Here is a 25,737-nt window from a genome sequence, read left to right as displayed (position 1 = left end):
ATTGAATACCGCGAAAGCGTAAAACCTCCTTCGATAATAATCCATAATCGGCTCGGCCGCTCCGAGAACCTTGAACTCCATACGAAAATATCCAAAAATCCAGAATAACCACTTTCCATATTTGTATATAAGTCGTTGGGCGGCCGCCGCGATTTCCTGCAAGTGAACCTGATGCCACCCGTAAAAAAAACACCTGTTGAAACCGAGAAGAATTCGGAACGAAATGGTACGCGCACGGGACCGTCGATGGAATGGGAAAGCTTTTCGAGAACTGGCTCGCGAATACCTGTTTGGCGAAAAAAATTGATACGCGTAAATTTCGATGGGGTACCGCGTATGCTCAAATTAAGTCTAAGCTAGTCGAATCAGCTTGATGTTCGGGAAATACGAATCAAAACCTTAAAACATGAATACATGGAATGGACATCGACGTGCTATGAATGTTTTTGTTGTGGTACAAACATTCGATGCTTCTCTGTCTAGCAAGACACTAAGGCAGTGGCGTAAAATAAATAAATTTATATAACTCCTACCTTTTCGTATGGAAAATTGATGTGACGAAGATGTTAGATTCAATTATCTCAATTGTGATTGGCGACACTGAGCACTCCAATCTTTGGACAACAACAAATGGTTTTTTGCCATTCCTTGTATCTATGTTCCAAGATCAAAACGAATCTGATTCGGTATGGAATATGTGGAAGTTTCGATGCTCCCGGAGGCTGTCAGAAGTTTGTTCTTAGGAAAGAGAGCGTCAAAGAAGGTGTTCTTAGGTTAGGTTACAAGGTTGGCAAAATTGGTGATACTCGAACTACAACTCTTTCAACCAAACGAGATACAGGAAAATGAATGGCATATTACGTTCGTTTTTTTTGAGAAACTAATAATGCCATCAACTGCATTACTCTATCTTCTTTTGTTTTCGAGTTATAGGCAAAAATTGAAATTTCAACTTTGGTCATTATCTCCTTTTCTGTTTGTGCTAGGATGTTGAAATGAAGACAGTATACAGACACTTTTTTGATAGCAATCCAGTGACGTACTATGATTTTTTCCTACAGGTTTATTTGCTGAGCTATAACATGAAGATGTGTTTCTTCCAATGAAAACAGTAGTTTGAAATGACTTAGAAAGACTGAGGGCGATGTTTGATATATTTCCGAAAGGGTAAAAAATGGCGATTCTTTGTAAGTCATTTTAAACTACTGTTTTCATTAGAAAAAACACAACTTAATGTTATAGCTCAGCAAATAAACCTGTAGGAAAAAATCATAACAACTGCCATTCAAGAACGTTACTTGAGAGTTTCTTCGTTGAGACAACGGTTTACAACCGCTCGCCTCTTTCAAATTCAGCTTGAGCAAACTCACGAGGTGCAAATTAGCACTCAGACAATAAAAAATCGCCTCAGAGAATATGATTTAAGGCCTCGTGTCGCGGCAAGAGGCCCAGCTCTTACCCCAGCCCATCGAAGGGCGCGTTTGGATTTTGCGAGAGAGCATATCCATTGGGAAGAGGCCGATTGGGAAAAAGATCTCTTTACAGATGAGTCTAGATTCTGCCTCTACCATTGTGATCGACGTTCCCTTGTATACAGACGTCCACATGAAAGATATGCTCAGTGCAATTTCATTTTTATGGACGATAATGCCAGACCCCATCGTGGGCGCATCGTTCAGGAGTACCTTGAAGAGGTTGAAATCTCTCGAATGGAATGGCCAGCAAGAAGTCCAGATCTCAATCCGATTGAGCAGGTTTGGGACAACCTCAATAGAAGGCTGAGAAGTTCAGAAAATCATCCAGCTACTCTTAATGACTTAGGAATCCAATTCGGAGAAATCTGGAAAGGATTAGATCAGAACATTTTAAGATCACTCATTTTGAGTATGAACCGTCGTTGCCGAGCTGTAATTAACGCAAGGGGTGGAAATACCAAGTATTAAATCACTTATCAGCATTTCAGTATTTTGAAAATTGTTCATTTCTCTTCTTTCACATAAGATTCTGTGAAATCCTGAATTTTTCTTCCATTTAATGTGTCTCGTTTCGTTCAAAACCTTCCCGAGAGAACATAAAGAATAAGTTATAAAGTCAATGTAGAGTTCACTTCCATTGAAATTGAGATTTTCAGATGTGCGTTAATTTTTTTGCTCAGTGTATTTTGATGAGTTCTACTTTCTGTCAAAAAAAAGCCTAATAATCCTAGGAATTTCTTCCAAAAAATTCATTCATACTGGGTGTTCTCGTGTTCTGTTTCCTATTTCTGTATATGTATGTTAACATGAAAAAGGAGAGAAAAGATGAACCCATTAATTTTATTAGTCTCCGAAGGCTAGATCCATATTGTCTAGACTCCTTCAATGATCCACGTGCAGGAACGTAATACGGATTCTCCTGCACATCCAACGACCAGCGTTCGAGACGCACAAAACGCTCATCAACTGGCGCAATTAAGACTGCAACAATCGACGTTAAGATCGTTAATTACGAGGGATTACCTGTTAAACTCATTGCCCGACAGCGGAGCCTCTCTCATTAAGTGCCAGTTTGATCGCCTCGTTCCTCGAAAGGTACGCGCGAAAAAGTCAATTTAACGCAGACAAACAAATATGCGGTACTTTTATAACTTGATGAAATGACTGGCGAGAAAGTGAGCAAACACACTCGAAACATAATGAACGATGTTTAAGATACTGATATCTCGAGATAACGAAGGAAAAGAGGATATTTACGAGTGTTCTGTTCCGGTTTCCTGGTATTTGGGATATACGCTTTTTACGAATGAGCCGCGATCAATATTTGCCTTCGTTAAAATGGAACGTGTGTAAAAATAACGTTTACGCCGAGAAGTATTCCACACAGAGCGCTGTAGTGTTGAAGAGAAATAAATATGTCCATACCTATTCGATGATTTTTACTTCATTATTTCTGTGAACTGGCAATTACTGATGTGGATATACAGGGTGAGCAAAATTCGTTGTCTACTGAGGGAATCTCGAGCAGCTAGAAAAAAACGGATGACACATTCTCAAGCTCTTTTTTCATGACTAATCGAAATCTGAAAACAGAATCGGCCTATCATTTTTAGATTTCGAGTTATAAACAAAAATTGAGATTTTGACGATTCCGAAAAGTTCTCTTTCTTGTCTTTGAAGTTACAGATCTGAAACTTTTACCTTCTTAGGCACTTCCATACGTAGAATCTACTGACACAGGATTTTTTCCAATTCAGAAATAACAAATTCAATAAAAGTTTACATTTAAAAAAATGAAAGTTCACCTAATGATTAGAAATGAAAAAATATTTTGAGCCCATCAGTGGATTTTACGTAAAAAAGTGCCTTTAGAAGGTTCAAGTTCAGATTTGTAACTTCAAAGACAAAAAAGTTATGAGAACTTTACGAAGTATCGTAGGAGGCTGCGGTTTTCACCATTCTTTCTTTCTCCGAAAAAGGGCTCGGAAATGTGTCATCTGTTTTCTTCTATCTGCGATAGTTGTCGAGATCCTCTCAGTAGACAACGAATTTTGCCCACCCTGTACAGGGTGTTTCAAAGGTGCGGCTTTTTTTCGACAGAAGGTAGAACTCATCAGAATAAATCGTTTCAACAAAAATTGTCTATATAAAATATCCAAGATGGCTGAGATACAACCCCTAGAATTTCGACAAAATTTCATTGAATTTCAAGTACGGGACTGTGGAAGGTGACTCCGGCATCGCAACATATGGCTGGACAATGAATGGTTCAGTACCAAGTTCATCGGATTAGATGCATCAGGTCGCTTTTGAGAGAATCATAATTGTTGTATCGTGCAATTTAGAGTGAAAAAAATGTAGAAAATCTAGGCTGTTTCTTGAAAGTGCTTATGTTAATTATGTTGAAAAAGTACTATGATATTTCCCTATTTCATCCCATTTTTACGACGATTGTTGGAATGTTCGAACAAGAAGATTGTGATGCTCGTTGTGAAAAACTTCGTGAATAATTTAGACGAATTTTATTGGTGCGATTTTGAAGTATTATTCTATTTTTTACACTTGTGTCTTCAGTTTTTTCTGTCAGTTGGTATCGAGATGAGCCATTTCATAAAATCGTGTAAGTTACTAAAAAATAATGAGAACAATTCATAAATCCTAAGTTTCCATTTCATTACCACGTAAATATCGAACTAGCCAATATCCTACAAGAAACCATATGATCGAATCAGGAGAAAAGTTTTTTCCCACTGCTTTGCGATAATTCAGCTAACAAACGGTCATGGGTGGTATTTGGATCTATTTCAGTAATCATTTTCAATTTTTTTTCAACTTTGTCATTTTGAAAGTATAGTTCATTCAAGAATGATTGACATCTCGTGTGGCTATAGAAAATCGAATTTATGTTGGTAATAACATTAATAACCCATAAGTTAATATTTTGTATTGGGGAATTCAGGTTGGTATTGTAACTAAACAGTGATCTATAGACCTATTACATGTGAATCTATGCACTTACAGATGATAATTTTAATTTTGTACTGCTGTTTATGTTCTTAATTTGAACGTACAAATTGGAAACATAATTGTACCAATTTTGGATGCTGGTTAATATGCTATGAATATTTCGTCTTTTCAAATACTTTTCTAGGTTATATTAATATATTCCAGTTCTGTGATTGAAAATTATTGAAGATCTTTTGTGACCTGATATTAAGCTGCGTCTGGACTTTCAGTGCCTACTGGGATGTCAATCATTCTTGAATGTAGCTAGGTGATTTTTGGTGAAAATCTTCATTTTGACCAGTTCTACCTTCTGTTAAAAAAAACCTGTATTTTAAATTCCACTATAATAACATTCTAGTATTTCGTGCTCCATTCAGGGTGAGTCTTTGACTCGTGCAAATATTTCCACCATCTTGGATATTTTATACAGGGAATTTTTGGTTAAACGAGTTCTACCTTCTGTTGAAGAAAAAAACTCAAATTTGAAAACACCCTGTACCTATATTATGCTTATGCTTGATATTTTATGCAGAACTCGAAGCAAGGTAAATCAGTTCTGCGAAATCCCGTAGAATGTCATCCTTTCCCCATGTCGACAACGAACAATTACCCACATCGCAATAAAACGCACATTATAAAGATCGCAAAATTGAACAAACAAAAAAATCCGTCCGGTACGCTCATACAGCCGCAATTAAAACTTTTCGCGTGGTCGTAAATCGAAGTGAGCGTCCTCGTTCCCCGGCGTGTAATTAAATTTTCTGGGCGGATTCGTAAATTTTCGGCCGCTTTTTTCACCTCCGCCGTCCGTCGATAGCCCAGATGTACCGCATATCCCGTACGTCGAAGGCCGCCGCGGGCCGATCGCTTTCTTAACCTGCCAATTAGAAAGTTCATGCGATTATAGGAACACACACAATATTCGGTCCGGACGAGCGTCTGTGGGTAAACACGGGGAACCGGCCAGGGGCCCCCAGCGGAAAAAAATTAAGCGATCGCGTTGCCGAAAATGAGTGGTTCGACGATAAGAAAATTCGACGTTGCGATTATCTATCGTATTTATGATTCGTTGCCGAGCTCGATCGGAACGCGGCCTCGGAACACGGTATACAGATGCATAGAAATAGTCATTCGGGTAACTGTGCGCACTTTTGCCTTTCAAGCTATATACCCTGTTTCAAATGTTGAAGCTAGGAAAATTAAAACATATTCATAAGATAGAGAATTTTCTAATCTATAAAAAAACATCAAAAAGCAAACAAACAAAAACGTTTTCTTTCCGCAAAAAAAAATTTAATAGAGAAAGTCGGAGTGCGTTCACATGCCCCGTATTGCGGGTAAGTGTGCGCACCCTCACGGGGTAAGTGAACGCAGTACTTAGTGAACCACATTATCAAAACAAATTACAAAATAATGTCATCAAAATGTTACAATATTAGAGAAATGCTGTTTATTGTCAATACAGAAGCGCCTTTTTACAAGCAGTGCATTATTGTTCGTGCCACAATTCTTGCTGAACACAACACTTGATACATTCCCCTGTTGGTGGCTCTTCATATTTTTCCGAACAATTAGGACAATATTGATCGAGTCTTAACCAAGAAAATCAACAATGTCATAATTTATTCCTCACTGAACTAATGCCCATATAATTAAGCTATGCGCACACTTACCCGCGCATACTTTCCCCAGTAAGCCAAAATTTGAATTGACGTTCTTATAGAGTTGAGCAGCTAAGAGAACCTGAAATTTTTTATTATATATTTAGATGAATATGCGCATGATCGAATAAAATATTGTTTAACACTGTCGGACTCGGAACTTGGACCTGGCAGAATTTGCAGAGATGCTAAAAATTAACAAGAAAACTAGTGAATTTGATTGATTGCAAATAAAAAGTTAAAGAAACGTGGCACGGCGCACTCCTATGAAAAACTAATATGGCGATTCTGCGCCCTTGTTTCACCCAAATGAATCCCTCTTTCATACATTGCATAGTCGAGATATACGCACTGCGCACACTTACCCACTGCGCTCAGTGGCTCAGTTACCCCGAATGACTCTATAGGAACACACAGTATTCGGTCCGGACGAGCGTCTGTGGGTAAACACGAGGAACCGGCCAGGGGCCTCCAACGGAAAAAATTAAGCAGTCGAAAATGTGCGGCGGCTCGACGATAAGAAAATTCTACGTTGCGATTCTCTGATGTTTATGATTCGTTGCCGAGCTCGATCGGAACGTGACCTCAGATCACGGTATAAAGATTCATAGAAATAATCATACTTCGATCCTTTCGCGAAAAGAGACATTAATTCTCCTCAATTTGTGTTATCACAGCATATTTATGCAAGTTTAAACTGAATAATTATTAGTTTCATTCATGAATTTTTCAAATGCAACGCGGAAACTATTCATCAGAATCATTCTTCAAATATGAGGTTTTAAAATTCAAATCGCTTCGTTTCTAGTTTACTATTTGGCAACAGCGCCATCTACACTGCGCAAAAAAATTAACGCACATTATGGAAATCTCAAATTTATTCTACAACTGAAGGTGTTCTCAATGATAATTATTTTTGTCAGAATTATGCATGCATATGTTATCCACTTTCAACAGTTTTCTTCAATACAGATGTTTTTCCCCAGCAGGAATAAAAAAAGATGATATTATCAGATATTGAATGTATTGGCTCCATTCTAAAATCAGTTGTTCTCGATCAATTCAAGTGATCAATACTTTTTCTTTCGTTTGATTTTCTACACTCGATCGCTATGCAACGCGAAACACGCAATTTGACCCAAGAGGTAGTTTTGCGAGAAGAAGGGTGGACATACACAAGAATTGCAGAAAGGTTTGGAGTTTCCCATACAAGGGTGTCCAGAATGTTGCAGCGATTCAGGGAGACAGGTATGAATGTCCGAAGAACAGGACAGGGTAGACCACGGGTAACAACTGCCATTCAAGAACGTTACTTGACAGTTTCTTCGTTGAGACAACGGTTTGCATCTTCAGCTTGAGCAAACTCATGAGGTGCAAATTAGCACTCAGACAATAAGAAATCGCCTCAGAGAATATGATTTAAGGCCTCGTGTCGCGGTAAGAGCCCCAGCTCTTACCCCAGCCCATCGAAGGGCTCGTTTGGATTTTGCAAGAGAGCATATCCATTGGGAAGAGGCCGATTGGAAAAGAGTTCTCTTCACAGATGAGTCTAGATTCTGCCTCTACCATTGTGATCGACGTTCCCTTGTATACAGACGTCCACATGAAAGATATGCTCAGTGCAATTTCCTGAATACTACTGGTTCCGGGTTCCGGGGTAGGATCTATTATGGTATGGGGTGGAATATCTTTGACTGTTCGCACAGACCTAGTGGTCGTTGATAATGAAGCTATGAATGCTGATAAGTATATAAGGAACATTCTTGAAGAGCATGTAGTGCCATTTGCCCCATACATTGGAGAAAATTTCATTTTTATGGACGATAATGCCAGACCCCATCCTGCGCGCATCGTTCAGGAGTACCTTGAAGAGGTTGAAGTCTCTCGAATGGAATGGCCAGCAAGAAGTCCAGATCTCAATCCGATTGAGCAGGTTTGGAACAACACCAATAGAAGGCTGAGAAGTTCAGAAAATCATCCAGCTACTCTTAATGTCTTAGGAATCCAACTCGGAGAAATCTGGGAAGGATTAGATCAGAACATTTTAAGATCACTCATTTTGGGTATGAACCGTCGTTGCCGAGCTGTAATTAACGCAAGGGGTGAAAATACCAAGTATTAAATCACTTATCAGCATTTCAGTATTTTGAAAATTGTTCATTTCTCTTCTTTCACATAAGATTCGGTGAAATCCTGAATTTTTCTTCCATTTAATGTGTCTTGTTTCGTTCAAAACCTTCCCGAAAGAACATAAAAAATAAGTTATAAAGTCAATGTAGAGTTAACTTTCATTAAAATTGAGATTTTCAGAAACAATGAGGGATATGGTGTATTTCTTCAAATTCTCTCTTCTTTCAATAATGTACTTGGAGTTTAGGTATTCTATAGTACCTCCGAGCATTGAGTATTCAATTAAGTAGTTAATTCAAAATGCTTCTGTCAGTTCAATCAAAGACATCCTCTGTCTTCAACTCGGTCTTTAACTTCCAGTATTAAGTGACCAGCGCATGCACCATTCTGCAACTAACGAAGTACTAACTCAAACAGCTAGAGCAGAGATGCTCAAACTATCGATCGCGAGAAATTTTTGAGTCGACCTCATAGAATCATAGATGAATAAGCCGATTCTGATCTAGAATTAACAATTCTACATCACATATGTAGTTTCTCAAAGTCAATCGATCGGAGTGTGATATTATTGAAGTAGATCGCAGGCGGTTCAAGTCTGACTAGTCTGAGCACCACTAGATAGAGATATTAGAACTTGTGTTCTTTATGATGATTATACCATAGAAAAAGTAGGGAATGCTCATTGTCCTTCAACGACATACGAAAATTCTTTCACGCATTTTCAATCTGTTCCTAAATCACTTAACATTTTCTATGGTTCTATGGTATTGTGTTACAAATACAACTTACTAATCACAAACAAATGGAGAAAGACCAATGAATAAGGAATTAACGGAAATCCATAGACACAGAGACATGGACTGAGCAATACTAGGATGAAGTTGGCTATTTTATAGAAAGAGAGAAATGATCGTCACGTCTGTGTCTCTTTTGTGTTCACATAGAGGTGAGTGCGGACCAATCGAAATCCTAGGAAAAGACAACGTGCTGACCTGATGTTCAGTTCCTCCATGTCACTTTTTCGGCCATATTTCATGCACAGATTGAAAGGAAATGCTCAGTCCATGTCTTTATGTCTATTTGTAATTTATACAGTGCGATGGACCATAGAGGTGATATTAACCTTTCTTTATCAGTATCATAGAACACCTGCACTACTAAGGGGTTCTGTGACAAAAACAGAAATGTGAAAATGTGGCATATTATCTAAGAAGGAAGTAAAATTAATATTTCAACCGCAATAACGTAGTCATACAATGACTACAGATTACAGATCAGATCAAAATCGGCCCTTTGACCTTGAAGTCGACCCCTATGGCCCGCGTTTAGGTACTGGCAACACGACGCCTTGTATACTCCGTACAGTAAGAAACATCGGGGTCTTGGACCTAATCCACGGGCCCCAGTTTCATCATCTCGATCTAACTGTAACTCATTAATGAGACGGCAATTCGTCAAAACAAACGACGCGAGGTCCGCTCTCATCATCGGGGCCATCAATGAATGGCCGGTTTATGAATGGGACAAGTTACTCGGAGCGTCCGAGATTATAACTGAACCCATATCAGATGAACAGGAAACGGACGCATCGGATGGAATCTGGCCGGACTGGTCCGGTGAACGTTTCTTACGATTTCCAGTGGCGGCGACGGATCAAAAAACGCAATATGGCCAAGAGATACAACTTTACAGGCCGAATCATTGAAAAAAAAAACGTAGTAAAATGAGATTCATGAATACCGAGGCCAAAACAGTATTCTTCACTTTATGTATGGTGGTTAAAGCTCTATGAGTCGAATCGATGTAAACCACTAGTCTCTAAGGTGTCGACCTTACTTCCGTCTGACTGGCGTTATTTTTAACATAAAACGAAGGATAATGAGTAAAAAGTTTTAAAATGTCTCATTTCTCTGAGGGTTACCTTATTTTAAACCCCCACAGCTTAATCTGACATGAGTTGTGACATCGATTGTCAAAACCCTGTTATTTTCTCTGATCATATCCATACCTGTCAGGATTCCCAAGTCATTAAGAGTAGCTGGATGATTTTCTGAACTTCTCAGCCTTCTATTGAGGTTGTCCCAAACCTGCTCAATCGGATTGAGATCTGGACTTCTTTCTGGCCATTCCATTCGAGAGACTTCAACATCTTCAAGGTACTCCTGAACGATGCGCGCACGATGGGGTCTGGCATTATCGTCCATAAAAATGGAATTTTCACCAATGTATGGGGCAAATGGCACTACATGCTCTTCAAGAATGTTCCTTATATACTTATCAGCATTCATAGCTCCATTATCAACCACCACTAGGTATATGCGAGCAGTCAAAGATATTCCACCCCATACCATAATCGATCCTCCCCCGAAACCAGTAGTATTCAGGAAATTGCACTGAGCATATCTTTCATGTGGACGTCTATATACAAGGGAACGTCGATCACATTGGTAGAGGCAGAATCTAGACTCATCTGTGAAGAGAACTCTTTCCCAATCGGCCTCTTCCCAATGGATATGCTCTCTTATGAAATCCAAACGCGCCCTTCGATGGGCTGGGGTAAGAGCTGGGGCTCTTGCCGCGACACGAGGCCTTAAATCATATTCTCTGAGGCGATTTCTTATTGTCTGAGTGCTAATTTGCACCTCATGAGTTTGCTTAAGCTGAATTTGAAGGAGGCGAGCGGTTGCAAACCGTTGTCTCAACGAAGAAACACTCAAGTAACGTTCTTGAATGGCAGTTGTTACCCGTGGTCTACCCTGTCCTGGTCTTCGGACATTCATACCTGTCTCCCTGAATCGCTGCAACATTCTGGACACACTTGTATGGGAAACTCCAAACCTTTCCGCAATTCTTGTGTATGTCCACCCTTCTTCTCGCAAAACTACCGCTTGGGCACATTCCTCTTGGGTCAAATTGCGTGTTTCGCGTTGCATAGCGTTCGAGTGTAGAAAATCAAACGAAAGAAAAACTATTGATCACTAGAATTGATCGAGAACAACTGATTTTAGAATGGAGCCAATACATTCAAAATCTGATAATATCACCTTTTTATATTCCTGCTGGGAAAAACATCTGTATTGAAGAAAACCGTTGAAAGTGGATAACATATGCATGCATAATTCTGATAAAAATAATCATCATTGAGAACACCTTCAGTTGTAGAATAAATTTGAGATTTCCATAATGTGCGTTAATTTTTTTGCGCAGTGTAAATTTTCTGAATTATAAATCCAATAAAATACAATTCACATTATAAAGGGAACTAAGTAAGCAGCTTTATTCATTCATAATAAATGACGAAAACAATTAAATTCAAAATAAATCACTGATCAAAAAATGATACCTAGGTACATACCTATGTTTATCATTGTTTATTGAAAACAGGATATGTCAGTTGGTTTAATCTAATCTTCAAAATTATGTACATTCGCAGTGAGGAGTAGAACATATCAAGACAACAAAAGTTAGCAATCTCAGATTTATCACTTATTAGAGTAGATCCTGTTTCCAATACTCAGCTGAGAACCGTTATAAACCATTTATTATGTTATGCCAACAAAATTCTTCAAGAATATCCACTTCTGAACCATGTAGTTTTATTGGTTAGATATTCTTATTCAGAAGAGTCCACTTCTCACGAGGGATGACAATTTCGATTTCGTTTATAATGAATCCATCATCTTTTTTGATATCTTCATCGTAAAAGTGTTCTTGACACACAAATTGATACCGAGTCGATTCTTGAGATAAGGTTTTCCTCCAATTTTCTTTCGAAAATGCACTCTGAACTTTTATCTCTTCTCCTTTTTCTTCGATGCCAAACCACCCTTACACTAGCGTACGCTTCAACATTTCACCATCATGGTCATGTAGGTTGTTCTTTCATTAAAAATCGAAAATAATAATATTCAAATCATTTGTCATCAGGAAGACAGTTCACTCAGCCAACTTCAACTAGTTTAAATCAAAATTCGCCATCCAGTGATCGCCAGCGCAGCTATTGGCAAAAACATGAACTACCTATTGGTACATATTTTAGTGGACAAATAATATGTGGTCTCAAAGCAGCGATCGTTCGATGATTTCATTCTACATGCAATAAAGTGATCATAAACTAATCGAAGTTAATTTATTGAAGTAATTACTTTATCCTTCTCAGAGCTGCTTCAAAACCATTTTAATAACTCATGAGTCAATTCTTCTCTATGGATCAGAACGTGAAAGCTATGCAGTTTTCATGCAAAGACATAGACCTCTTCTACGTCCCTGAGCTATTTGCTTTTGACATATCAATCCCACACGGCTGTATAAGTTCGAGAAAGAAGCAAACAAACTCGTTTGGTCTATTGATTTTTTTCACACCAACTTATCTCATCAATTATTCCAATAGTCCCCATTGGCACTCGACATATATACAGATAAACCACTAAAAGCTAAACGTCGGTGTGAGAAAATAACTCGGACATCACATTAGGAAAGCGACGTTTTGTAGCGTTTTGTATCAACCGGCCGAGGTAACAGAAGGGGGCATTGATATCCACCAGAAGATGCTGTTGTAATGGGGAAACACGTGTGGTGTTCTGCATAACTCAATATAGAGTAAATTATTGTACATATATTTTGACAGAATATTATATTCGTACAAATATTTTAACAGAAGATTATTGAGGTCAAAAGAAACACTTTTTTTCCTATACTCACCCTGTATATAAGGTTCAATTATTGATTTTCGTGAGGTTTTAGATAAACATTCAACAACAGTTTAATTTTATCAAATTCAAAATGAACTATCATGAAGTAAAGGCCGAATCAATCAAATTAAAAGGTTTAAGATAGTCGTATTGTGTTTTCAAAGTACCTTTATGTTCTTCGACATAATTTGGGATTTTTTCTTTGCTTAACTGCCATTTGCCAACTACCTAGATCTTTTAGATCAAAGTTGTGTCCATAAATGTAGGTATGTAACTACTCTTCATTTGTCTCTCTTAGATCTTCACTCCAAATATTTGAGTTTTCATATACTAATTCTCATATTTCGACTTATTTTCATCTTTCCTACCAGATCTCTCGTAGATTCCAACCAACATCGTAGGCGTACGTCATCGATGGAAAAGAAAAAGATATATCAGGTTATCGTGGCCTTCTTCGACTGTTCTAGACAGTGCGGTATTTCAACTCGTAAATACTGCTGAATATAAGACGCAAAATAATAGCCGATGCGAAGTCAGTTCGCGCCATACCGTCCAGTAAATATCGTATGACGTTAATGGTCAATAAATAATTAGAATTAGCTCCATTTTCATGTGGGGCTCTCTTATATCTCAGATGTCTTACATAGATTAACAGCGTATGTCGATCCATTGGAAGGTTGGGGGTTTTTTATCTTTTTCATGGATGTGCATCGTGAATATGCGATATTGGCCAGTTGGCCACCGGTTCTTCCATACTTGCCCTCCTTCGGCCAACTCGTGAATCGATCAAGGCGGTTGGTGCTAGATAAGGTGAATTTCATAATTCCCGAGAAAGAGAACCACAAGCATATTACGTAGAATTATTGGCAACGATGTAGGTATTCCAAGTTTTGATCTTTAAGTTTTCGATAAGTTTATGGAGAATATAATTTTGAGCTGAAGATTTGTACGGCACTGTAGGCTCTTCGCCATGTACATATTCTGGAAGAGCATTTTTTTCTCGTAATAAATCTCGAAATTTCATCGACCTCGATACAACCATTAGGTCTTGACGAAGTTTAAAGTGACTGCAACTTTCTGGAACTTTTAGAAGATCATAGATCTTAACGTGATAGGTACATATTCTGAAACAGCAACTCTTTTAGTAATAATTCTGAGAATTTCATCCATTTCGGCACAACCGTTTGGTCTTGAGGAAGTTTTAATTGACTCCATCTTTTTGGGAATTTTTCGAAATTCATCTTCAGAGTTGTTTATCTTCCAGGAAAATTATGGTAGATCTAAACGTAATACATATTTTGAAAGAGCAATTCTTCCATGCAGTAATAAATCTGAGAATTTCATTCATCTCAGCACAACCGTTCGGTCTTGAGGAATTCTCAAGTGAAATCCGCCATTTTTGAAAAATGCCATTTCCTAGATGAAAATCTAAACGAAGGTAGATAGGCTTTCGAAAATGCTCGCAATAGATTCAGCGTGTTCAAAAACCCATATTTTCATACCAGAATTTCAAATTTCCAGCCCAGTTTAGAAGAAAATAATTTTTTTGTTTTTCCACTTTTCATTTTCGAGTTAACTTCGAAGAGCTCCCTGGAGTGCAATTCTCTAATGAATCATCAACTGCTTGGTTTTCTAGAATCTTCAAAACAAAGTCTATGCACTCCATATCCAAAGACGGTAATAGAGCATCCTGATTTTCAGACAGAGTAGAAAATATGACATTTTAGGGGGGTCTAACCCCTTGCTCATTTTTGACCCAAAAAATCGAGATTTTCGCAATCGAGTTTTTGTGCTGGGGTGGAAGCCTTGGCAATGCTGATTATAAAACCGGAAATCCCAATTGGATCAGGCGAATATAACAGGAAATATCGCAGATTGAAAATTGCAATTTTTGAAAAATGCTATTTCCAAGATGAAAATCTAAACTTACTCGCAATAGATTCAGCGTGTTCGAAAACCTATAATTTCATACCAAAATTCCAAATATCTGACCCTGTTTACGATAAAATCGAATGTTTTGCTTTTCCACTTTTCATTTTCTAGTTCACTTTGAACGGATCTCTGGAATGCAATTCTCTATCGAATCATCAACTGTTTCGTTTCCTCGAATCTACAAAACAATATCTATGCACTTCATATCCTAGGACTGTAGTTGGACAACCTGGTTTATAGAGAGAAGTGCCAATAGATCATTTTAAGGGGGTCTAACCCCTTGCTCATTGTTGACCCAAAAAATCGAGATTTTCGAAATCGAGTTTTTGTGCTAGAGTGGAGAAAGCCTTACCAACGCTGCTTAGCTGATTATAGAACCGGAAATCCCAACAACAATTAACAGTTTTGATTAAATCGATTTGTACTAATAGGTACTATACTACCTCTTTGATACTACGTGGGGATTAGTCACCAGATCATCGTCGACCTATCACCTATTCTTTGTAGTAGGATCCGAAAATTTCCTAACCTTTCTTTGCGGTCTTAGAGACAATTAAGATAGTGCCTATAGTTTTCACGCTTCACAATCGCCAAAGAAACGCCAGTCATCTCCCGATATTGCGATTCATGTCGACGAAAAAAATCGGAGAACAGGAATCAATTAAATCAAATTATACGATGATGAATATCCAGCCGCGACGCGAGACGCCCGACAGGGGGCAGCACCTCCCGCCGCATTGTATGGTAATTAGAACTAGATGAAAGTCGAATGGTACCCTGCTGGTCGTTTTTCTGGACGTGTACGATTTTTGTCGACGCTAGACGCTAGTATACGTCCGCAGGGGGGATAACTTTGATGAAAATCGAACAATAATGTACGATAGTTAGCAGGGAAATAATATAAGACAACAGTGCCTTTCTATCGATAATGAACAGCGTCAACAAAAGTCATGATCTAGAAGATTGTGGTAGATTGATTTTCTGTGTTCAAACTTTGTGCTCAATTTGTTCGACCACTGGGCATTTAATTACAACTTTTGAGCACATCAGGAACTAGCCTCCTATATGAACCATCTGAACATTGTCACACTCGAAAATAACAAATACAAAGAATGGGCCATGGAGAACGAAACTGTGTAGGTCGGCAGAATCGAATAGGGACTCCTTCTGACGAAAATGATGTATTTTTTATGAAATATCTACTTAAAAATGAAAAATAAAAATGGGTATTTAAAGCGTTTCATTTCAATTGCACAATTTGGCAACATCGACTGAAATATGCCTTGATAATAAAGGACAACAAATACACTATCTTGATGAGATAGACAAAGATGGCTGTCTATGAAGTCTGCGACGATAGAGGAAGGTCGTAAAATTTTATGGAATTTTTATGGCCGGTTGCAGTTGAGGCTCGCCAGTGAGTACGCGCCTTATGATCGCTGTGAATCAACAGCTGTTAATTTATCAACAAGCCATCGTTCTTTTCATTTTCTAGTAGGCGCTGTTGCCAAATCGTAAACTAGAAACGAAGCGATTTAAATTTCAAAACCTCATATTTGAAGAATGATTTTGAATAGTTTCCGCGGTGCATTTGAAAAATTCATGAATGAAACTCATAATTATTCAGTTTAAATTTGCATATGCTGTGATAACCTTAACTGAGGAGAATTCCCCATTTGTTCCACCACTGGACCTTAAGTACTTATTTTAAGCACATCAGAGTCTATAGCTGCCTATATTAAACATCCGCATATCGGCACACTCGACAATATGAAATATATACAGAGTGGGCCATGGAGAACGAAACTGCGGCTCTGTAGGTCGGCAGAACAGAATTATACAGGGAGAGTCTTCGACTAGTAAAATAGATTCTTGAGATCAAAAGAAACATTTTCTTCCTATACCATTTTTTCCGAATCTGCCCTGATAAAAATATAGACCTAGCCATTTTGAGCTGTGCCACCCCTGGAAAAACAAAATTATCCTCAGTATAACTGGCTAAATCTATGACCCTATACACATCTGTGGATCTTTTATACAGAGTTGTATTCAGCCAAAGTACCCAATTTTTCAAATTCCACAGATACTTTTTAATTTTTGAACATCAAATTACTGGAACACGCAGCATTATACGAGAAAATATGAACAATACTTATATTTTACAAAACGTTCAAATATTCATTAAACAGCGTCCAACTTAGTTGCAAGAGTTGGTTCTTCGAATTTTGGTATTTTTATGGTACGTCATGGTCATAATCAGAAACCTGGAAAATGTGGGTGTGATATCTTGTGTTCGTTAAAGATTAATGAAATAAATGAAAAACCATATTCTGAAATTTATTTCATTCGATAAAACCGTTTGTAAGATAGAACTAAAAATAACATTTTTTTATGGTTTTTCAAAAGCCTAACAGCGGGTTTCATGAAACTTTGATTATGCGATCAACGATTTGGACAGTCACTTGATTTCGAAAACAAAATCACTGAAACCTTTTCATTGCTGAATATATTGAACAAGTAGCAATTGAGAATAATTTAATGGACGTATAGACGTCATAATTTGCTGCGAGAATGATATTCTGATTGATCATGACTGAATTATCGATTGAAAACAAATTGACGTTTGTTGGTCAATCAAGCGTTGATTCCCTGATCACGCTTTATGAAACTCGAGGTGTATCTTTCAAACCGAACCGATTCGGAAAAAATGGTATAAGAAAAAAGTGTTTCTTTTGACCCCAAGAATCTACTGTTTAAATATTCGTACGAGTCGAAGACTCACCCTGTATATCTTGAAATAGATATTGAGTGACCAAAATTTTTAGACACTGATTTATAAATTCTGTTATCCCTATCATTTTTCGATAGAAAATCGGTAGTAAATACCGTATAACACCCTGTATAATTCGGTTCTGCGGTCGTGCAGAGCCGTCTCGTTTTCATTGGCCCACTCTGTATAGACATATAAACAATCACATTCCAGCACAACTAGGAAAAAACTTAAGAGAAATATCTCAACCCTTCATCTTTTTCCAGACCAGTGACCTGGATACGTTCCTGCCCAAATCGGAATGGGAGCAACATCTGGAGGAGGAGCTGGAGAAGCCAAGGCGCGAGGCAGTGCCACAGATCGAGGATTTCTTCGACCAGCATCCTCACAGGAACCACCAGGCGCATCCCATGAGCTACGTGTCGATGAGGTCCTTGCCCGGCACTGAGGACGACGTCTTTCTGCGCCCGCCGCTATGGGAGGACATCGCGAGCAGCATACAGAACATAGATCCGGAGAACGCGAACATGCTGGGGGTGGGCCAAGGCCAGGTCAAGATGGAGGCGGTGGACGACATATCGGCCAACTGCGTTCCCACCCCTTCGCCGCTTCTGTCGCCCCTCGAGATAAAAACGGAGAAGGTATGGTATCATGCACCTCTATGGTCACACCCTCTATGGTTACTCCAACAGAGTTACAGAGTAACGCATAGAAATTATCAGGGCATAGAATAATCAATTATTTTTTCCAGATAATGCACCCATCCCCAACGCTACACCTCCTGAGCGACTCTACGTCTCCGTACAACCACCACCAGAACTCTATGAGCCCTCAGTACCAGCAACAGACTCCCCTACACCTCCCTCCCACCCTACACAACAACAATAACAACAACGCGCCACAGTACAAGTACAACAACAATAACAACATAACTGCGTCGTCTCCACCCACCAACGCCCTCTATCCCCCTATGTCCAGGCTGATGTACGTTTCACCCCTAACCCCTCCCAGTTCGGAGCCCGGATCTCCCGGTGGGGCGTTGCCACGGCGCACCCCTCCGCCACCCTATCCTGTGCCGTGTCAGGGGAGTACAGGGTCGATAGCGAGGTTAGGTGGGACCGGGGTTAAATACAATAGGAGAAATAACCCGGAGTTGGAGAAGAGGAGAATACATCATTGTGATTTTTTAGGTGAGGTATATAAATAAAAGCTATGAATTATGAAGCAGATTGACGCCATAAGGCCATGTAAGATAACTGCTTCATTATCAATTAACTTTGAAAGCTGTTTTACATGAAGAAATTTGAAGCTCCGTATAATAAGTTTTCATTTTGGAACACTCATCTGCATAAATATTTATTTCAAATAGAAATTCTACTTACAGGTTGTACAAAAGTATACACGAAGAGTTCACACCTAAAAGCCCATCAAAGGATTCACACAGGTAATTCAGCACTTTTTCACCGTAGCTAAGTCTCATATCACAGAAACAAATTGATATCACGTACACAGAGATTCTGATTTCTATGATTATTCTTCAAAATTCCATCGTCATAATCATAGATATTGAGAATTGTCTGTGGGACAGTTAGTCAGTGGCGTACCGACATAGTTCGGGGCCTGGGGCGGCTTTTGATGAGGGGGCCCTATAGAATATATTTAAAGATGAAACTTTTCCTCAAAATTTTTTGAAGGTTAGTTTTAATGCATCGTGATGAACACCCCACATAGTAACACTAATAAGTCTTTTCACTGTCACTCAAACAGTTTCGATAACAAATATAAATTACTATCAAGCACAATGAAGGTAGCAGACAACAGACATAAATAGGTGAAAGCTGCCCAGTGGACTGTATTTTGAATGTTGACGGAACAATAACTAACCTAACTAACCTAACTAACCTAACCTAACCTAACCTAACCTAACCTAACCATTTGTATAATGTGGAGGTCTTTGCCGTCATGGGGCCTGATAAGTTATTTAAATTTTTTTTTAAAATATGTTTGGTTTTTTTTTGCCCATCATTTGGGGGCCTATGCTGGTGCGGGGCCTGGGGCGGACCGCCCCACCGCCCCCCCCCTACGGTACGCTACTGCAGTTAGTTACCTAAATCGTCGAGGTGTGATTGAAGATTTATTTAAAAACTGATTTTTCCAGGCGAAAAGCCGTATCAGTGCCAGTGGCCCGATTGCGAATGGAGATTTGCCAGATCCGACGAACTGACACGTCATTACAGGAAACACACCGGGGCGAAACCCTTCAAATGTAACGTATGCGAAAGATCTTTCGCGAGATCCGATCACTTGGCTCTCCATATGAAACGGCATCTTCCCAAGACTTCCAAATAGCTAGAGTTGGACCCGGAAACGGGAAACATCCTGTTCTGACAAACTTGTAACTCAATGAATGCAGAGGAAATGGTGTAAATGTTGAATCGCAAATTTGTGCACGAGTCGTTTATCAAAAAAACCACCAGTTATTATAGTTTAGTTTATTTTTTATTCTCCGTTCCATTCCACATTCGAACTGTGATCTCATCACGTTGTAATTCGATGATTTTCTATGCCTTATTGTATGCCTTGAGACGAAACTGAGGCCTTAGTACTTACCTACATATTCTTATAATCCCCGAGAGTTATCAATGGGGAGTAATATTTATATATTGGTCTTTTGGGCTGAACTGGCATGAAAAATGTTGGCCTCGTCCTGCGTTGGAGCTTTTTCGCCACATTTCTTGTCAGATTCTATGACAGACTGCCCCTGGTCCACCCTGACCAACCTGATATGCGTGCAGCCTAGCACAGATTTATCTATTTTTATCTGCGCTGACGCTTATGATGTAAATAACAGTCATAAAATATCCCTTATCAATATCCATCCGTGTGGCAATCTAAGAAAAGTGTAAAAAGCCTGTCATGTGTCAAAATATAATATACCTATGTAATTTTCCCTTTTCCCTTCGCCCCATATGCGCGATCCATATCCGGGATATGGGTTCACGTGACAATCGACCAATCAGATCTCAAGATCCTTGGAGATATACGTTTTGATTGGTTCACAGTGACTTCACCCAATATCCTGGATATGGCCATAGACTTTTTATAACTTATATCCATAAACTTATTATAACATAAGTCTATGGATATGACGGATATGCATTACCTATCGAAAATTTGATTACTTTATTTATTTATTTTGGGTAATATTGGCACATCTGATAAAGCCTTTTCTATTTGAATGGTCACATATTTTGAATTTAAATCCAAGAATATTAAAATAAGTTTATATTTATTTTCTCAAATAATAAAAACGAAAGTTCTTATCTACGATGATAAATTAATGTTATACATCCCACAATTATTTGAATTAACTCTTTCTTTGGAATGTAAAAAATTCACATTTACTTCATCCGAAATTCTCAACTACAAAATAATCGTGGGGGAATCATTGTTCTAAAAAGGGCATGAAAATAACAGGGCATTGAATCCCTTCAAAATGAGGTCCCATTATCAACACTAAGCAGAACATGATTGATCCAAAAAAGTTGCAGTTCAGTTAGTGCCACCGCTAAAACACAATTCGCAATTATGTCATTATATGTATTCAGACATCTGCTGTAAAAACATGCTAATTGCATGTATATTTCTGTAAATATTCAGTGTTTGCAAAGAATTAGATATTCGATTATCTATTTACATAGATTCATAGATGTTAGAATATAAATTGCATTGCCATTTTTTACCACTTGTGATTTCTTAGATATTATGATTTTTATGGAGAATATTTCTAATGAATGTAAACACATTGTTCAGTAAGTTACCAAATATGTTAACTGAATTTACTTAATTCAATTGTATAGAGATTTGCGTTAGTATTGGCTAGAAGCTAGTCAATTTTCACTGAGAAGTTTGTAATTATTTAAATTAGAACTAAATAGAGAATGAATATGTCTAGTGTATTTATATCATTATTCTTTATTTTGTAGTATATCACAAATTTTATCACCTAACATTATTATTTTTGTACGGACAATTTATTTCTATTTATAAATGAACAGATATCGAGATGTGGCCTGATCAGTTATTGAAGTTTATTAAAGAAACCACTTTAATCTTTTTTTTCTATATTGAATGAAATTTTATTTTCATAGATACTTCGACTATTGATTGGCTCACATCAAGTTGGAATTTGTTTTTAATTCTAAAATTTACTTTTATAAAGTTTTATTTTATCAAAGCTTTTAATTTTTTCCTTTCCAAATGCCTTTTCGTTTCAGTAGGTGACAAAATTATTTTTCTTACCTATAGACCAAAAAGTGGATAAAATATACTTATATACAAATGAAAATAGTTTAATATCTGAACACTTTTCATTATACGTATATATACAAAGATTCATCTTTGGAATTACTTTATACTCTTGCAGAGACGTTATTATAAATATGAATTAGCACAGATTATAACTAATGAATTTGGACTTGCAACAGTTTTTCTGTTTTTTTTTTCAAGGACATTATAACTGCTTCGTCCATTGGCGATTGGTTGGATCTCGCTACTTGTGTTTTTTATTGGAATGTACTTCTAGCATTCAATTAGGGTTAGTCAATTCCTCTCCTTCTGATGATAAGATGTCCAACAAGTATTGTACAAAATAAGTTGAAACAAACCTTTATTTCTGAGAATTCTACACAGTACAAACTAATTCCATTGAAACATTAATTCAAGACATTTTCCCGAATATTTCAAGATTGCAAGGCTTATGATGCATTATGAGCCTACCTAATATAGCGATATTCGCACAAAAAAACGCCACACTCTGTAGCCAAATGAAAATGAAAGTATTCTGTCCCTTGAATTCCAACAGATACGCTGGAAGTAACCATGCGCCCTGCGCCAAAAACCAAATGGTTATCCAAAAAAACGCTGCTCGGAGGGTAGTTTTAATTTGCCAGAGACAAATCGGCAAAACTACCATGATCCAAACAAAATATTGGGAGGTCAAAACAGTATTGAAAGAAACGATAACTATCGTTTGAATTAAAATCCCAAAGTTCATACTAACCCTATCTAAGCCGTACTTTACAGATAGCACTACAAGTAATACTAACTGCGGTAGACTGACCAATACTTTCTGCCAAATAGGAATATTTTTTATATAAGCAGTTAAGTATTGGAGGTAAAAGTACAAAGAGAAATTGTGGCGTGTATCTTTACGAATAAAATGATACAAATAGGTTTCATGAAGAAATTCATATCCATATAAGTAGTAAAAAATAGTAATAAAGAAAGAGAGAGAAAGTACGCATCCTGCAATCAAAGACATCTGATTCCTATTTGGTATTAGATAGAATAAATATTTTTTTTTGAAAATTGTCTTTTTGACATCAGTTTCATTTTCTTCTTTTGGCACTACATAGAATGAATAATCACTCAAGTACATGAAGAAAGTTAAACTATAAAAAATTGGATATAATCGAAAATGAATAGCCAAACCATGCATGACACCTGCCAAGAAATACATCTTTTTACACTGAATGCATAATATCGAAGATAGAACTAAAAATCCAGCAATAGAGTCACAGTTTCCTCTTGTTGCTATTGCAATAGTTAAAGGATTGTAAAGCCAAACTACCATACCGGTATTGGCTGCAATAGTGATATTGCAGAAATTTTGGTCATTCTCTGAGATATTTTTAATATACTTACTACGCATTTTAAGGTAGAACTTATTCTTTTGCATGAATTCATAATATTCTTGAATATTATATAAAATAATTTTTCTAATTAATAAACCTACAAACAAATCGATTACAGAAAACAGAAATTTTCCAAATAAAGAAGAAACAAGTATATTTGGAGTTAATATAATAGCTAATAAAGGGGAATATCTGTATGTATGTCTCTCAAAAGGCGATTTACCTTCGAGTACATAACGTGAAGCATCTGTAAACACTTTATAATCAATATCAGTATATGGTACAGTAAATATAGAATCGTGATAGACACTATAAGCAATCAATAAAATTCGTATAGCTAGAGCAAAAATTATTTGAATTTTATAATCTATACTGAGAATTTGTTTAACCAACTTAGTGCCTCCCTCCATATTCTACTGAATTTTAAACTTGTTTCACAAACGAGTTTTCAAATTTTTCGCAGCTAACTCCAAACAGTTCTTGAATGATTTGAACTCTTTATCACAAGCATTCAACGTTACACTATCTTTGCCAAGAACACAGTTGGCATATACAGTTGCTTCAACTCCACACTTAGCAAGTAATAAAGGATACTGTCGAAGTCTTTTTTTAGCAGCTTTTACAGACTCCATTCTAATCTCTTTCAAATCTAGATTTATGCGTTCGCCGAAGTTCTTCAATTTCTAGCCTTAAATCCTGCTGATCTCGGATGAAAAAATCATAAATGGGTTTTGAGAAGAACACAAGTGTGCCTAATATTGTGAGCGACCAAACAGAAAACTTAGGATATCTGTAGATAAAACCTCTATCTTTTAGAAGGGCTTTTCGTTTCTCTTCTTGATAAGATTTCATTTCTTGTACCTTCTGTTAATTTCTGTATCTATTCCACCACAAACAAAGCTAGCAGTACCCCATTTAATGCAACATTGTCGCATATCTTCCAAAGCTCGTTCACAGGCAGATTCTTGAAAGTTGTTTTCTGAAATTATGTAATATTAGCTGGATATTTGCAGAGATCTCATATTTTCAACCTTGTAAGCACTTCTGGATATTGCAAGCAAAAACTTTACAAGGATCTTTCTTTGGCATCGAAACACTCAAAAAAATTGGCCTCCCACATTTAGATTACTTTTTAATTAATTTCGAAGAGAGGTGTCAGGCAAAGACAAATTTTGTTTCTGGTCCAGTTGTCAGGTTATCTAAATCGAATCAGAGAAGGTGATAAGTGATAATTGCTCTTGTCTAAAATCTGACAAAGCGAAAAGCGACAACCTTTTAATATTCACCAACATTAACACAAATACTCCTCAGTGCAATCGAGAATATGGAAAGGAATATGAAATTAATTTGTCTCTTCCACTAATTATTAATATTAGAAACACATACGTCAAGCGTCGTATCGTTCTGTGATTTGTATTTAGTTTTGATTCTCGTGATATAAACAGACCACCAGAGACAAGAGCTATGCAGACCACATCTGATATGAAGATGAAATCCGAAAATTATCACGAAGTTTGCGAATTATTGGACAAACTCTATTTAGATACCATATGCTTAATGGAAGAAGAAATTCAACTAAAAATTAATATGGAAAAATCAATGATTGAAGGTGAAAACAACCTTGCGAAATGTAGATACATAATGGGCTCAAACTCTGTATCAGCTATGAATATTCCCTTGAATCCTGAAGAAGATATTCACTGTACAACATCAGTTGAAAGTTTTCCTTCTGAATTATTCCCAGAAGTTAATAAATATGAAATAATCTCAACTGAACCAAAACCCAATATGACGAATCCAATCAAGTGGTTTGGATATTTTACACAGAAAAACTTGCTCAAATCACAAAAATCTTATGAAACATCCTTGCAGTGGGCTATTGAAGCAATTAATATACAAAATCAGTTGAAATACCTATGTCACAAGTGTAAGGCCTTGAGACTTTTGAAGGTTTCTTTGTTGGAATCAAAAGAGTAATAATGTAATATAGAGGAAGCATTAATTAGTATATTATTTCATTGTTATCATATATTTGTAAATTTTATGAATGATAATTCATTACATTAGGTACCTAAGCAATAAAATATTTCTGAATAATTTTGTATTCAAATTTAGAACCAGATAAATTTCAATAGAACATCTTTAAAATTAACGAATGTTCTACAATACCGACTTAAAATCCATTCCTTTTTTGCTTGTGATAGTAGATAGCGTAGCGTTATAAAATACTACAGAGTTATAAAACACATAAAATTTCTTCGTTCCAAATCAAAGAAAACTATATAAATTATCTTCAACATGGGTTCCGTAGTGTAGCGGTTATCACGTCTGCTTTACACGCAGAAGGTCCCCGGTTCGATCCCGGGCGGAACCACA

General features: G+C 37.3%; 3 protein-coding genes, 1 long non-coding RNA gene and 1 other non-coding gene across 6 annotated transcripts in view; 3 read left to right on the top strand and 2 right to left on the bottom strand.

The window, feature by feature from the left end:
* Positions 1–20,155, top strand: part of LOC123322974 (dendritic arbor reduction protein 1-like) — a 287,319-nt gene extending 267,164 nt beyond the window's left edge. For both annotated transcript variants that reach the window (XM_044911095.1, XM_044911096.1), the window contains exons 2-5: positions 17,932–18,306; positions 18,417–18,855; positions 19,050–19,109; positions 19,824–20,155. In XM_044911095.1, the coding sequence (XP_044767030.1) occupies positions 17,932–18,306; positions 18,417–18,855; positions 19,050–19,109; positions 19,824–20,014 (1,065 nt within the window). In that variant the 3' untranslated portion in view covers positions 20,015–20,155. The remainder of the gene's footprint in view (positions 1–17,931; positions 18,307–18,416; positions 18,856–19,049; positions 19,110–19,823) is intronic.
* A 2,162-nt stretch (positions 20,156–22,317) lies between these two features.
* Positions 22,318–23,909, bottom strand: LOC123322972 (GPI mannosyltransferase 1). The gene has a single exon (XM_044911094.1). It carries the CDS (start codon positions 23,769–23,771, stop codon positions 22,386–22,388), a length of 1,386 nt encoding a protein of 461 aa, XP_044767029.1. The 5' UTR covers positions 23,772–23,909; the 3' UTR covers positions 22,318–22,385.
* A 12-nt stretch (positions 23,910–23,921) lies between these two features.
* LOC123322979 lies at positions 23,922–24,805 on the bottom strand. Its single transcript, XR_006539235.1, has 2 exons — positions 24,480–24,805; positions 23,922–24,340 (listed from the first exon to the last, which is right to left on the bottom strand). It is a non-coding gene; the product is annotated as an uncharacterized LOC123322979 (long non-coding RNA).
* A 21-nt stretch (positions 24,806–24,826) lies between these two features.
* On the top strand, positions 24,827–25,458 carry LOC123322971. Its single transcript, XM_044911093.1, has one exon. It carries the CDS (start codon positions 24,844–24,846, stop codon positions 25,336–25,338), a length of 495 nt encoding a protein of 164 aa, XP_044767028.1. The 5' UTR covers positions 24,827–24,843; the 3' UTR covers positions 25,339–25,458.
* Positions 25,459–25,662: 204 nt separating this feature from the next.
* On the top strand, positions 25,663–25,735 carry Trnav-uac. The gene has a single exon. It is a non-coding gene; the product is annotated as a tRNA-Val (tRNA).
* The last annotated feature ends 2 nt before the right edge of the window (positions 25,736–25,737 follow it).

The sequence above is a fragment of the Coccinella septempunctata genome, chromosome 1 (genome assembly GCF_907165205.1).
Source record: "Coccinella septempunctata chromosome 1, icCocSept1.1, whole genome shotgun sequence".
Classification (NCBI taxonomy): Eukaryota; Metazoa; Arthropoda; class Insecta; order Coleoptera; family Coccinellidae; genus Coccinella; species Coccinella septempunctata.
The sequence above is the reverse complement of the archived record's forward strand: the minus strand, read 5'-3'. Positions and strand labels throughout refer to the sequence as shown.